Below are 16,360 nucleotides of genomic sequence, written 5' to 3'. Positions count from 1 at the left end.
GCTATCACGTTTGGTGGGCTAGTGTACTTTCTTTTATTTAAAGATATTTGAGAGAGAGAGAGCATGAGAGGGTCAGAGGGAGAAGTAGACTTCCCACTGAGCAGGGAGCCTGATGCGGGACTCGATCCTAGGACTCCCAAGATCATGACCTGAGCCAAAGGCAGATGATCAACCAACTCCACCCAGATGCCTGGGTTAGGTATATTAAACACATTTTTGATTAAGGATATTTTCAACTTGTCAGGACATCCTAACAAAACCAACACAAGCTGCAAAAGATTTATACAATTTCCCCAGCTCCATCTGTTTTCCAGCAATAGTTAACATCTAAGTATCAAGCCTGTGACAAGCTTTCCTTGAAGTATTGTCAAGGGTCTCTGGTGCAAACTGGACCTGTAATGGGTCTCATCTTATCAGACTTCCTTATTGTTCTCCAAATAGTTTCACCTGTTTATTCCTCATCAAAATTGGCTAGAAATATCAAAAGTCAGACAAACTACTTGGAAATGTGAATTCCTGGCTCCTGAAGAGGGTCCAACTATTTGCACAATCCTGAGATGTGAGCAATATGACTGGCTCACCATGGGCAACAGTGAGAACGGTCAGGTTCTTTCTGAAGAAGCAGGATATTGACCCAGATGTGGAAAAAGCTGCAGCTTTCTTTGTCAACTGTGATGCCTGGAAAGCTAGCAGCTGTTGGCCTGCAAGACTTGATGCAGCGAATGAATTGATCAGCAGCCCCTGCTTTATGCACCGCTCCCCATGGAATTATATACATGCTTTTCTCCCTTCTCAGATGTTCTCCGTAATTAAATAATTATTCATTATAATTAAAGAGCAGGGATTCAGAACCATCTCTGACCAGAAATGTTTTTTGGGGAGGAAAATACTTTGTGGCTACTTCATCTAGCTTTTTCTGTTTGTTACTCCCTTTCCTAAAATTAAATGAAATTTTAAAAGCTTAAAAAAAAAAAAAGGAGGGTGATTTGCTGTGGAGAAATTAAAAACAGTAATAAATCTGATCAAAAGTCAGCCTGCCCTTTGTCATTATGATGTGTCAGCAATTCTAAATTATGTGAGTAACAACTATACCCCCCAAAGAGGGATCATCAGCACTGCTCCCACCTATGTAAAACAGAATACTCTAAACAAGATACCCCACTAATATTTGGAAGATGGTTTTACACCTGATACTCTGTGACCTGAAAGACACAATTGTACTGTTTTGTACCCTTCTCCTTTCCACCTGAGGAACAACTACTGGAGCTTCCTTTCTGGACTAATGTGAATGTCAGTAGTACAAACTGAAATGAGAATTGTGCCCCCGTCAATCACATCCATGTCTTTCTCTTAAGTAAATACATATAAAATGTTCAGAAACCTTACAACCAGCATGTTAATACCATTTCTTTACTCTGCATATGAAGGAAACTATTTCAATTATTCCCTTCCTATGTGTACCATCTTTCTTCTCTACAAATGCTGATGAATCCAGGGAAACTTGAGACTAGGCAACACAGTATTTGTCTCATGGCTGGAGCAGCACTCTGTGTGATCATTAATTTCTTTACTCAAAACGTGTTTACTAAGTATCCACTTGGCACCAGGCACCTAGTGAGGTGCTAAGTTTGCACAGATTAATAAAACACAGATCCTGAGGTGAAGATACTTGTCCAAAAGATAACTAAAGATTGTAGGCTCTGATAGATAGATTACTTATCTATTTATTTGAATGTCTAATAATCTCTCCAAGTGCTAGGAAAACAGGAAATGCATTCTGCTCAGGGTTGTTTGGAAAAGCTTCAAATGAAATGCAAGGTTGAAAATCATGTACCATCCAGATGAGCAAAGCCCTAGAACTTTACAAATGTAGAGTCAATTTTAATAAGGTCACAGGTATAGTCATAGTAAGGAAAAAAGGAGGAAACAGGAATATCGCTTTTAGAGGGGGAAACACATACAAAAGACTAAAAAGGTAGGAATTTGGATTTTGTGTTTAGAGAAGTTGAATTTTGTGTTGGTTAACTATTAACATAGCAATGACAAGTTTTAGGTGCTTTCTACGTGTTTTTTTTTCTTTCCTTCTCTGAATAAAGTTCCCAAACAATATGAAATGGAAAGCCACACTGAAAAGATTGTATAAAACAAAAAGGCAATTGAATAAAACAGGGACAACTTTAGTCACGAATGTAATTAAACCTGTACTGAAACCACAAGAAAAATTCTTACTTTGGACAATAGAAAGCCATCAGTTCATAACAGAACAAGTGGGTCATTTGGCTACTCTGTGATGGCTTATTTTTCCATTATGTTATGATGGGTTTTTATGCTGACTTTGTCTAGAATTATTACTAATGGCCATTACTGCTATGCTTGGAAAAGTTGGGTTTAGGAATGTCACCACAAATTTTGAAAGAATCTTGATGAGCCCTTTTCATTTCTGAAATATAGGCCAGAACCAGAAAACTTCCCTTTAATGGAATATAGATATTTTCTATTTTCTTCTAAGAGAAATTGATACTTATTTTGGATCTATCAGTACAAGTACCTACAGTGTTCTGTAGCTATGCACACAAGCTTTTGATATGTATTCAGGTACAGCTGCTGTAGAAATAAACTTAGAGGTGTAGAAAATATGAAAATAAATTTCCCTCAAGTGTTCCACTTACTGCTGAATTTTAAAAGCCGGCCTATATTTAGTGGAGACCTCAGAAGAGCCAGTATAATGTGGTAGAGCAGATAGAGACTCCTCATGTGGTGAGCCTACCAGGCTTACAGACTTGATAGTAGAATGTATTTGTCACCTAGATAGCCTTAGCCAAGTTCAGGCCCATTTTTCTTCTTTGAAATTTGGGTCCTCATGTGTGAATATGTAGTGTCTAAAAGAGGGACTAGCACATGGAAGGAAAAAAGGCAGGGGCGGGGGGGGAGAGGGGCAAGAAAGAGGAGGGAGCAAAGAAGGAAGAGGAGTGGTGGCACACTGGGGACAAGGACACTAAGCCAGATGCTACACCAAAACCTGGCTTACACAAGTGTAGTTGATATTCCCAAAAAATCGGTCATCAAGATAAACATGATTTTAAAGTTTCTATTACTATGGGCTCATATTTTATTCCAACATTGTAACAGACAGTACTAGGGCTTCCTCAATCCAATATTTATTCCATATTAAGATGAAGAGGATTTAGCTTCCCTATGCCTCTTAGGGGGAGTCTCTAGATCCCACGTGACTGGAAAAATCCTGAAACAGGACAAAAAGGGCCAAGCCACAATCTATGGATGACAGCATCTATTTTGGAAAAAGGTTTCCAGAGATTGTGAGACATTCCAGAGCCAGGAGAGTGTCTAGCACACTGCCAACACTTAGGACATGTGAAGTAATATAAGCGTGTCGCTACAATATGCTCGTTATTAAAAAGGGATGAAAATATCTTCCCTCCTTTAAATTTGCTTCTGAGTTTCAATTATGTTGGTGATGGTGCTAATAATAGTTTATGCATCTGTTATGTACAAAAGCTTTGCCATTGTGGAGTTAGGGCACTTTGTATTTTAAGTATGGATTCACTAATAATCTAAATGTCTGAGAAATGGTTCTGGTTATAAAACCCTAAATCACTATGTACGTCACCCTCATCCTTAAGAATATAATACCTTGATAAGTGCATTTTATATGTTAGACATACAAAAGATATTTGCTAACTTGTAATCTTAAGTAAAAGACTTGTGGATTTATAGGGAACATATACCATGGTCAAAACACACACACACACACATAAGCATATGCTGCTGTTTTATTTTGTTTAATTACCATTTAGAATGCTTAGTGGAGAAACCATTGGTTAATATTGGTGTTATCTTCTGTATATCTCTTCTGTGAAGAGAATGATGATGATGACAACACAGTGAAATCTGTTTAGAAGTGTTGTATCAAGGCAGATGAATTAGCTAAATATTCTCTTGAGGTTCCAGCCTAATGCTGTTAATATATCTTTTACTGTTGAGTAAATTTTCAGTGATGCCAGAAGATAAGAAAACCTAATACTGGTTCTAGAAATTATTGTAGAGTTTTAAATTTAATCTTGGCATTACTTTATTGAACAAAGCTTGCTGTTTTATATTTATCATGAAGGAAAAAAACAATCACCATTAACACACATAAACATACATACAGTTGCTCACACACACAATTGACCTGTTTTTTTTTTTTTTTAATGCTTACATGATTTGCTTTCTCCTTCCCCTCAGTGAAAATTATTACTACAAATAAAAGAGGAATAAATTTGACAGGTATAATACAAATACTTGTGTATTTGAAAACGAGAAGTTCACATACTATTATGGCCCAAATTATTTACAATACTGATCAAAACTAAAACAAGAAAATAAGGCTATCATCTTGCAACTTTGACATTAACTGTTTCATAAATATATTTTCCTTTGCCCTACAATTGAGACCAGAAGTATTAGATAAGGTGCCAAACTCACCAGAGCTTTCTGAGAAAATATTGAAATTACTGCCACATCTGAAGTTTTAGATACAAAGTCTCATCATCCTATTTCTCCAATGCTAATAAAGATTATATCAAAAGAGATTATATCAAGAATTCCAAACTTAGTTTAGTGTAACTCACAGCTGGAAGTGCTTGATGTTTTTCATATCCAAGTTGAAAAAGGAGTATATCATGAATTTTTAAGCTTCTTAATCAAAACGTGTTATCAAGGACAGCTACAGAAATCATATTTGCAATATGGTACCATACTCTGAATTAGCTCCTGTCTGAGAATAGCTGGGAAACAGGTACAGGGGAATTTCTCGGCTGTTCAGTCAACAATAATTTGAAGTCGCGTTTTTGCGGGTGGTGGTGGGATGTTGAGTAAAATAGTACAGGGTATCAAGATTAGTGGATAGATTTTCACAGTAGAGTGTCCAGCTTTAATGGCCCTCTCTCATTAACTGCCAATGACAACTCTCCCCATGAATGAAATCCTGCCCTTCCCCATCCCCCACAGACTTTCTAAGGGAATGTTGCTGCCTCCCTGTGGAGAACACCTCACTCAAGAGAGAATTCTGCTCTGTACAGGCCCCACAATAGATGGTTTCATTCAGAAACAACAACTAAGAACATTTTTTTTTTTTTTTCTTTTGGCAGGAGCTATTTCTTCAAGGGCAGGGAAAATAGCTTTTCAAGTAAGAAAACAGCTTTACAGCTTTAATTTATACGTTGCACCTACGGAATGCTTTCTACACAAAAGTACCATGTGTGTAATGGTTACATGTGTTAGACACTTTTTTTACTTCTTTACATTCTAGGATGAACCATATGAAACTTCCCATTTTTTTGGTAATAAAAAATTGCCAATTGCAGTAATTCTATATGGTGCATATAGTGCACTGACTCATTTAATCCTCAGTATAAGTTTGTAAAGCCATACTCTCCATTTTATAGATGGGAAACAGGTATTCAGAGGCTAAATAACTTGCCCAGGGTCACACAACTAGCATATGGGGAAAGTAAGGCTGTGATTTAGGTAGCCATTCTGGCTTCCAGAGTTGATGCCCTTGACCACTATGTGACACTGCCCCCTAACAGCCAACACTGGTGTTACCTCTTCAGACTCTTCCCACTACGCAGAATCAGACCAAGAGAACCTGCAGCGTATGGAGGAAGAAATAGGAAGGTGAAGAAAGGAAAGGGCTTTCCATGCTGAGTTGCCAGGCGCTCACAATTATGACTCCATCTTTAGCACTCTATCTTGTTCACCCCTGCTCACTCAGTTCCCTGGGGCCACATATTCCAGGACCCCTTGGAAATTGATTTGCATACCTTACAAATGGTCCCCACCAGGGCCAGAAGGGAGGAAGTCTTGCCTTGACCCTCTGTAAATTTGTTAAAGATAATATGACCTCTCCCCTTCCTGACACACAGGTGGTACTGGAAGATCTAATTAAATGTTAGGTCTCAATTAGATGAACACAAGTCCTTTGAGGTATAGGCAAACCCTGTGATCTCACTACAAGGCCCTTTTGCATGTCCTCACCCTATTCAGTTGGTAGGCTAAAGTCCAGAGTAGTGGAGAATGATTGTGTAACAGGTTCATCCTCCAACGGATCCCTCTGTTAGTAAGTTATCCTGAATACAACTCATGGAAACTGTATGGAGTGGCCTGCTTTGTTTTTCGGTCTCAAAGAGCCTACTCACTTTGGCAGGTACTTGACTGTCTCTCCCCCACCTTCCAAAATAAGGACACAGAGGTGTGAAATGAATGACCTCCAGAGGTCACTGTGAATGGGTAATCAGAAGGCGAGGTGAGGGAAGGGTGGGGAGGAAGAGTGGCGATAAGCCTTCCAGGAAGACAGCCAGGAGGATGGTTGTGAAGGATGGATTCTAGTGAACATCCCCAGGAAGCTGCCCTTTATCCTAAATACCTAAACATATTAAAGAAAGTAGTATCGTGACTGTATTTCAGTTTTTGAAAGAGCAAAGTGTCCCTTGTGTGGAGATCATATGAACAGGGTAAGGACATGAAAGGACAAGAAGGAATAAGACTCTGCCCATATTTAAGAGCAGGGGACCAGACCACCTCACAATACTCTGAACAGAAGCGAGCTGCATAGCCTTGGATAAGTTATGGAGTTTCTCAATTTTCTCACATGTAGAATAATAATAATAATACCAAGCCATACTTTCTGAGTTTTCATTTCTTCCTCTTCTTCTTCTTCTTCTTCTTTTTTTTTTTTTAAAGATTTTATTCATTTATTTGACAGACAGAGATCACAAGTAGGCAGAGAGGCAGGCAGAGAGAGAGAGGAGCAAGCAGGCTCCCCACGGAGCAGAGAGCCCGATGCAGGACTCAATCCCAGAATCCTGGGATCATGACCTGAGCCAAAGGCAGAGACTTTAACTCAGTGAGCCACCTAGGTGCCTTCTTAACACACTTATATACCCTAGAATTTGATTATACTTCTTTTTTTAAAGATTTTTTTATTTATTATTAGAGAGAGAGCACAAGAGTTCAAGCAGGGGGAGGAGCAGGGGAGGAGGTAGAAGGCAGGGAAAGAATCTCAAGCAGATTCTGAGCCAAGTGTGGAGACCCCAACGGATGCTGATCCCACCACCCTGAGATCACACAAGAGCTGAAACCAAGAGTGGGGTGCCCAACCCAGGCATCCCTGATTATACTTCTGATCTGATTAACAAGATGCTTATTAGTCTCATGTTCATAGGACCACACAAGGCAAGTATATATAATTCTCCTGATTCTGACCTTAAATGGTCCCACCCACAGAACCTTTGGGCCAGAGCTTCTTCCTTTAGACCTGGCCAGGCCCCTAGGTGGGAGGTATCACCTCGTTGTGACTTTGAGTGAAGTGGGGGGTGGCATTAGAAAGGATTGAAGTTTGCTTCATAGGTGGCTTGAGACAGACCTCCTCCTGAGTCTGGGGTCCAGTGCACCAAAGTGTTTCTCACCCCAGAACTCCTCTGCCAGCCTATAGAACTCCCAAGATCCCAAGAGACAGCTCCCTCTGGAAAGACTGCTCTTGGCAGCGGTGCCTGTGGCGTGGTTCGACCATCATCTGAGCTGCCCCAAGGCTCAGCCCAGCCAGCTTATCCTGTCCCTGCTCCTCCCTGAGGTCCTGCACGTACTGCCTCCCCATACCTGAAGCTACACTGCATCCTCTGGGTGCTCCAACTGCACTTTTTGTGTCTTCCCGGGAGCCCCACACTGCACCCACTCTAGGCCTTGGCCCCAGCCTCTGGGCAGCCCTCGTTTAAACAAACAAACAAAAAGAAGAAAAGAAAAGAAAAGAGAGAGAGAGAGAAGATAAATCTTGGTGTCACTTTCGTTCTAGTTTCCTACAACAGCACCTGGTTGCCACTAGCATAATCCATACAGGGTATGATCCTGCTGGATCTAAGTTTGAAATTTAATATGCTACTCTTCTGATTGATGCCTCTACCGCTAATAATCTACGCATGTCTATTCCCAAAGGATGGCCCTTTAATGCCCACCTACTCCCAGTACAAGCATCCCCTCTCTTCTCCCTTTTTCCTGAAAGTGCTATCATCCTGTGTATATTTGTTTTAATGTTTTTGTTCATCTTTAACTAAAGTATAAGCTTTGTGCAGAAAAGCCTAATTTTGTTCAGTGCTCTATTTCCAGGTCTGAAGAACACTGGCTGGTATACAGCAAGTGCTCAGCAAACATGTGTTAAGTGAATGGATGGATGAATGGTAGATGGATAGACAGATATATTTGTTTAGAACTACCTATGTCTGAAGACATCTCAAAACCAAGGTTACACCCACCAATAGGACACTTTTTTATCTGGTAAAAGTTCCAGAGCCTAAAGAAAATGCCCTAAGTAGAACAACTTTCTTAACATAAATTCCTTAAAATGTATATATCCTGGCACTTTTGCAAACCAGCAATGAGGGGGATAAACCTCTAGGCAGCAGTTGCTTACCTACATTTAAAATTACAATGAATTATACTTTTCTTACCCGGCACCATCAGTTTCAGGAAACTACGCCTTTGTATATATTTTTAAATCTACATCCAAGTGTTTTTATTTTCAGTATGCACTAAAATGTGCTGTAAAAATTATACATTCACGTACATGAATTCAGCAGAATGACTGGACTAGCAAAAATAAAATTAATTATTCATGTCACCAGTATGTTTAAAATGCAGAGTGGTTCTCAGGAACATACATAATTATAAGTAATGCTATTATTTTTTTTATAATGAAGCCACAGCTGAGGTTAATTAATATTTTTAATAAAAAATAAAATTTTGTTTTTGAAGTTACAAAATGTATTTTGTTAGTTTTAAACATTTTTCATGGAAATATGTATGCATTCTGCTTACATTTTTCAAACAAATAGCATTAATTTTTCAGGAGCATCTCTAGTGCTGCCAGGAAACAACAGCAGTGTCCAATATATTCAAATACTCTTTTATTGCTTGAACGCTAATTGGGTTTCTTTACAGAACATTCCATAGGAATTGATGCTATTCAGAGGACACTTCATATGAGAAATTTGCATGTCTCTGACAACCTATCAATGCTTTTAAATGTTCAGCAGTTCCTCTTCGTGAGTGGGTCTGCCATGTCCACTCTGAGAAAAGCCCAACTAGAACCCCAGAATTCCTCCCATATGTTTCACTCACATTAACTGATCCTGTCCTACTCTGTGATTTCTTCCTAGGAGTTGCAAACCATAGTCCCTCCGGTCAAAAACCAGAATCTCTCATAGCCTTACTCTCTCTCTTTTCTCAAGATTTTTGAAAGAAGAGAAAAAGAAGGTGAAAAGGGCTATGGATTTTTTTTTTTTTTAAAGATTTTATTTATTTATTTGACAGAGAGAGATCACAAGTAGGCAGAGAGGCAGGCAGAGAGAGAGAGAGGAGGAAGCAGGCTCCCTGCCGAGCAGAGAGCCTGATGCGGAACTCGATCCCAGGACCCTGGGATCATGACCTGAACTGAAAGGCAGTGGCTTAACCCACTGAGCCACCCAGGCGCCCCAGGGCTATGGATTCTTAAGAGCAGGTAAGGATACCAAAGGCAGTTACTGCTCTGAATGCAAAGAACAAGGCTTCACTATTTATTACTCTTATGAAGTATGAGTTTTTTTTTTTCCCCACGAAGATGGATTTTATGTATGCTGTAAGAAAAAAGTGCAATAGATAGATCAAAATAGGGACAGTATTAATAATCACATTGGTCCACCAGGGGTGCCGAACTATCAAGCCAACCGAGATGCGTATCTGTCCTGTGTAAAAGTCAAGGGTGAAATCGAAGCTTTAAAATAATCACCAGAAGACATAGTTAAGAGCATCATCATTAGTATCAGTGAAATTTCAGAGCTGAATGCAATTCAAGAGATTCCTAGTTAACCCACTTAGAGTGGTAGTAAAGCCAAAGTTTAGCCATGGGAATCAACCTATCTAAGTTACACAACAAGGTAAGTGGTTGTGTTCAAAGTGGAAATATGTCTCATGATCTACTGTGTTCCTTGCATTCTCCTATACTTCCTCTAAGTAAAAGGCATTTCTATGGATCACTATGGTGCTCTATAGTGTGTATATAGCTTGTAAAACAGTCCCGAAAAAAAGAGCCAAAAGATTAGAACAGAATAAATAATTATAATTTTGATCGTAAAAGGAATAGCACAGCTTTAATTTCCTTTCTTTACAGACTGCAGCCAAAGGGAGTGAATGTTGCCCTTTGCAAGGCTGGCTTACTTTTACTCATTTATGTAAAGCTATATATATTATAAGACATTGCCAGATTATTCAGAAGAGGGAACATTTAGAAGCCAAAAATCTTGCGTGACCCTCCTGCCCCTCATCCCAAATTTCTCTCAGCATTCCGAGAAATTTGACCAGCAATTATTTGCAATTTTCCTTCTGAGAGTTGCCCTAGAGAAAGCTTTCTCTCTCTAAGATCTTAAACACTAGTGTGCATATTAATTTTTCCTCATTTTAAAAGCTTCTCTTTTTTAAGATGAGCAGGTTTTATGGAAACATTTAGGTATTAAATATTCTAAGTAAAACAAATTTTATAAACCTTATATAAGGCACATTAAAAAGTACAATTTTAAAAAGTACCATCAATATTGTTGTACTCACATTTTTAAAAAAGATTTTATTTATTTATTTGACAGAGAGATAGACAGAGAGAGCACAAGTAGGCAGAGCGGTGGGCAGAGGGAAAGGGAGAAGCAGGCTCCCCACTGAGCAGGGAGCCTGATGTGGGGCTTGATCCCAAGACCCTGGGATCATGACCTGAGCTGAAGATAGCCGCTTTACCAACTGAGCCACCCTGGTACCCTGTACTCACATTTTTAAGAGCCATGTACTCAGAAAAGTTGGTAAATGTCCTCATTATTTCATGATATAAACTGTGTCTTTCTAAAGTAAAAATCAGTCTGAAATTTGATCATCATTCAGCAGAAAAACATTTTTTAAAGCATATTTAAGTAGGAAAGTAAACAAGATCCTATGGGATAACACTTTGATAAATACTCTTTCATAAAAATTCTCTGACTCTGTAAAAAATGAAAATGCATTTCTCCCCTGCTATTTACCGTGTATGTAGGATGGCTGAACAAACCTCATCTCATCTATTTGAAATGAATTCAATTTAATTTTGCTTGGCCAAAAATTTGTTTCCATAGTTCTAAAACATGCAACCACCTCAAGGTACATTGCCATTGTAGCTTAAGTCGCTCAGTGTTATCACTGAGGAAAATATACTTTGATTGAGAATACAGTCCAGCGTGGCTTTTGAAAAATGAAATGACCCTTCTTGGTACACAATTTAGTAAGGCAGTTGATAAAAGCAGGCAGATACGGCCATTACAGAGAGGGTTTAAAGAAGATGCTTCATCCAATCTGCAAAAATGGGTCAAAGGTTACCTTCCTGGAATTAGCGTTACAAATCACTCTCTTATAATTTTAACCTTCCAAGAGTTTGACAATTTGAACAAAGAATTCAAATTCTACGTATATCCATGATCTCTTCACAGTTGAAGGACAGTTTAAAAGTCAAGCAGAGAGTCAATTATCATATGGTTTCACTTACTTGAGGACCATAAGGAATAACATGGAGGATGTTGGGAGATGGAGAGGAGAAGTGAGTTGGGGGAAATCGGAGGGGGAGACAAACCATGAGAGACTATGAACACTGAGACAAACTGAGGGTTTTGGAGGGGAGGGCAGTGGGAGCTGGGTGAGCCTCGTGGTGGGGATTAAGGAGGGAACGTATTGCATGGAGCACTGGGGTGTGGTGCATAAACAATGAATTTTGGAACACTGAAAAAATAAAATAAAATAAAATCAATTGTAAGGTAAAGAGAATTTGCAATAAATTACTCTGTTACTCAAAAATAAATAATTTGCTTTCTTCTTTAGTAGTGTTTTTCCATTTATGTACAACTTATTTCCTGAAATCACATACATTTCATTATCAAAGATCATTTTAAAACTTACTGGTCCAACCTGAGAACACTGTTGTCACAATTGACTGTTTGTGACATATTAATCCAAATTATTTAATTGCCATTATTGGTCTGTTAAAAATCTCAAGATTTAAAATATCTATTTTTTAATGAACCTAGTAATCTTTTATTTAAGTCAATACCTCCTCAAATGAACCAAATAATCTCTAATTGATTAGCTCATTTACTTCCATAAACCACTGCTCTCTTTAAACATGTAATAGCTTATAACAAAAGGGATTCTTTTCATTGGAAATTAATGGGTAGTTAACTATTTTCCTTTTATATTAATACTATAAAATGCATAACTTTATTTTTTCTCTTCTAGGTATTGAGCTTGCAAATGCAATAGCAATCTTGCACGTTTTCTCAAAAAACAGAACTTCTTAATATATACCAGTTACTAATTGGTAAAATACATTCTAGGAAAGGTTGATAAGTCTTTCCTTATTTTGGGGTACATCTGGTCTCCCTAGGAACTTAGGCAGCTGTAATCCCATTAGTGATGAAATAAGACTACTAAGAAAAATATCTGATTATTTCAAATTTTATTCCTAGGAACATTTCCAACTCTGATTGTCCCACAATGTCCTCTTATGAATTATTATATGTAAAAGAAATCATCTATAAAGTCCTTTGTGTTTCATTTTCCTATATCAAACCCATCTTAATAACTTGTTTATTATTAGATAAACTATAAACAAAAGGCCATAATAACAAATCATTAGTGAAATATCAGTAACAATTATCAAACGGAGCTGATGGAGATGCGTAAAACTGTCTAAAATTCTAAAGTCACAAGTTTTCATCCAAAGGACTGAATTTTACTATTAACAATCTGATTAATGAAACAAGATAGAGAAAATGAACAGAATGATTATACTATATGAACACACATTCCCACTACAATGTATATTCCATAAGGACAAGGGTTTTTGTTCATTGTTGCTAAAGAATCCCACCACCTCGGACAATGTATGGCACATGTAGAATGATCAATAAATATATATTAATGAACAACCAGTGAGACAGCTCATTTTACTTTGTGGCCAAAGGCAAATCAAAAATAAAAGAGGGATGGTGGGGGAGAGAGATTGAAAAAGAGAGGAAGGAAAGGGAGAAGGAAAGAAAGAAGGAAGGAAGGAGAGGGAGGAAAGGAAGGAAGGCAGGCACGTAAAATGCAGTACTACACTTACGAATTTACAGACTATCTCTTTAATTTTTTTTAATATCTCTCTTCTCCTAAGATATTTTCTCCTATTTTGTTCTTCCCACTCCTTCCTATTGAAAGTAAAAATCAGAATCTTTTTTTTTTCTTTCTCTGGTAAACATACGTCAGTAGATAGGGTGCTGATATGAACAGAATTTACCTTCTACTCTCTTTCCAAATTTGACACTTAGGTCTATCTTAAACACTTGAAATAAAATAAATGTAAAAATAATTGTTGACATTCTTGCTTCTTTAGAGTGCCGTTTCCTAGAAGTTAGGATCATGTATTTGGAAAGGCTTTATATGGCAACTACTAGATATACTCATTCACTATTAAAAACAAAACAAAACAATCAATTTAGACCTAGGAGAACACATAATTCTGAAAGACATCACAACAGAATATATACAAAGGCTATAAATGTCATTAGGGATCTAATAGCATTTAATAGTAAGCCTATAGCATTCTAACAGTGTTCTCTGGGGCAGGTAGTTTTTTTTGTTTTGTTTTGTTTTTTTCTTATTCTTCACTGATGCAATACCAGTGCTTGATAGATAGTAGGAAATCACTAATTATACCTTGACTGAATTATTACACTTCAATCTTGTAAAAGTTTGGTATTTAAAAATTCTGTTTTTCAAAATTTTAGAGGTAAGACATAAGCTCATTGACGTGAATTCAAGGTGAGGTCAGTTAATCAAATACAATACAAAAAAAGTCTTCTGATATACTAATAGCACATTTCTCTCATAGACAGTGTGGGGGCCTAGGTATAGTGATTAGTTTCAATTAAAGTTACCAAGGAACAGCCAGTACAAGAACACCATGATGCCCCTTTGCCTTCAGAAAGCAGAAAATAAATCTTCCAGATTAATGGTGTCCTCCTGTACCAGGAGGTAAAGAGACAGCCATATAACCAGACACTGGAAATACAAAGCCAAGAAGGTTCTATAAATAAACCTACCTACTAGTAATAATTTATTACTAGTAAAATAAATTTACTAATTTATTATCCCAGCTCAAACCCTATTTAGAACTCCTTACTAATAGAAGCTTCCAAACTTAAGATTTCTTTGCCATGTAAATTTCTTACAGATATATTTGTCTTTGCATAAAAAAGTATAAAAGTTGACTACCTTGGTCATTTCTATGGGTCTCAATTTTATTATTGAGACTGTGTACATGTAATCAAATTTTTTTTCCCCTCCTGTTACTTTGCCTCACGTCAATTTCTTTCTTATATCAGCCAGAAGAAACCTGAAGGGTAGAATAAAAATTTCCCCCTCAACAATAGTAAAAGAGTAGACCTATCATTCACTATGGGAACCACACGCTTATCAACTCAAAATTCTGAACACTTCAAAATACAACAGAAATTTGTAAGCAATTTCTCTTCAAATTTGTTTTATTTTATGCTGATGATGTGCTGAGACTGAACAAATAAGGCCTTTCAAATACTTCACTGATTTACTTGTTTACTTAACTTAAAAAGTGAAAACACTGTGTAATTAGTAGGCAGTCCTCTCAGCTTGGGCTAGACCAAGGTTATTAATCAAGCTAGCAGCTAACAAACTGATATAAAGCAGCAAATCTCAAATCAACAGTGTATAAACATTTCACATTCAAACTGAGCACATTATACTAAGCAAGACTCAAAGAAAACCAGAGCACCGGAGATCAGAAACAATCCCATTTTAGAAACAATCCCATTTTAGAAAAGACACATATGTAGAAAAGCCCACTTTCATAACCACAGTTCCAAAACAAAGCAATGAAATCCACATACTCACCTGGCTAATGGGTTCTTTCGTAGGAGGCTTTCCTCTTCTGGCTGTGCTAGTAGCTAGGGTTGTGGTGGTCTCCATAATTGATGTGGACATCTCTGACTGCATGGCAGTGGCTGTCGACTCAGTTGTCATTGAGGAAGGCACTTCACCAACAAGTCTCACATTTCCCACTATGGCGATGTTGGCATCATTTTCGGCTGCCATATTCAGAACTTTCAAGCCATTGTAGTAAAGCCCAGAGAGCTGGCCCTGGAAGGGCTGGCCCTGCTCTTTCCCGCCAATTATTATAGTTGCTTGGCTATTGAAGATTGTGAGCTGACGCCCTGTAAAAATAATATTACATACATGCAAAAATGTTGATTGTGAACTCTACATTCTACAAAGGATGATAAAACAGATCTTTCATGGGGTGGATAATGATAGCAATAAACTATAAGAGAGGCATTTGACTCATAATTCATTGCTTATAAATGAGGTGTCCATGAAATGCATAATCATTGGCAAATACTTGTAAATTCTCAACTTATTGTAAATGTAGTGCTTTTGCTAAAAGACCAATCAAAGATACGTATTATAAATCAATTTTTAGTGGATCCCTTCTCTCTTTTACCTCAAGATCTTACACTGTTGGTCTCTTAAATCTAAATTGTTAAATTAAAGAAATGTGAGATATCTAACATTTCAAGTATTTGTCATTCTAAAATTACCATTGACAGAAACTAATCTAGAGCAGCTAAATCTAATTGTAAATTTATGATAAAAATTTCATAGTTCATGTAATGGCCACATGTATCTATATGCTATTCTTTAAGAATGTTTATTTTTTTGAAGGCATAGTCCATTGCTATTTGAATTATTCTATTTTTCCGGCAATCACACTGAAAAGAAATGCATGGTTTACACTGAGCATGTCAGAGACAAAAAAAATCCAAAAATATTTTCTGATTGGCTTTCAGCAAGTCTATTAAAACAAAACAAAATGAAAAAAAAAATAGCTTCAGATGTAAAAAGCGGCTTCAGGAATGATACACAAACCGATGGAGAAATTATGGCACATTTCCATCTAACAGCAATCCTCAGCAACAGTACCAATATCATCAAATTGAGTATCCAGTTTTAGCAGATTGCTCTCTGCTCATAAAAAGCATGCACACAACTTTAAGTTCAGTTTTAATTAGGGCTTGTTCTCAAATGCTCTTAGAAGGTTGCAAACGTTAAAGGGACTTCATTTTGACTGGCAATCCATATTGCCCACTATTTAAGATGCCTAGAGTTTAAACCAAGAGTTTTGTTTTGTTTTGTTTTGTTTTGTTTTTCAGGACCATAATAAAGATATCAGAACTACATATATTTTAGT

General features: G+C 37.4%; 1 protein-coding gene across 18 annotated transcripts in view; it reads right to left on the bottom strand.

The window, feature by feature from the left end:
- Nucleotides 1-16,360, bottom strand: part of NRXN1 (neurexin 1) — a 1,159,797-nt gene that overhangs the window by 119,919 nt on the left and 1,023,518 nt on the right. For all 18 annotated transcript variants that reach the window (XM_059406092.1, XM_059406088.1, XM_059406087.1 and 15 more), the window contains one exon: nt 15,007-15,326. In XM_059406092.1, the coding sequence (XP_059262075.1) occupies nt 15,007-15,326 (320 nt within the window). The remainder of the gene's footprint in view (nt 1-15,006; nt 15,327-16,360) is intronic.

This window comes from Mustela nigripes, chromosome 7 (assembly GCF_022355385.1).
Source record: "Mustela nigripes isolate SB6536 chromosome 7, MUSNIG.SB6536, whole genome shotgun sequence".
Lineage (NCBI taxonomy): Eukaryota > Metazoa > Chordata > Mammalia > Carnivora > Mustelidae > Mustela > Mustela nigripes.
This window is presented reverse-complemented; position numbering and strand designations above follow the sequence as displayed.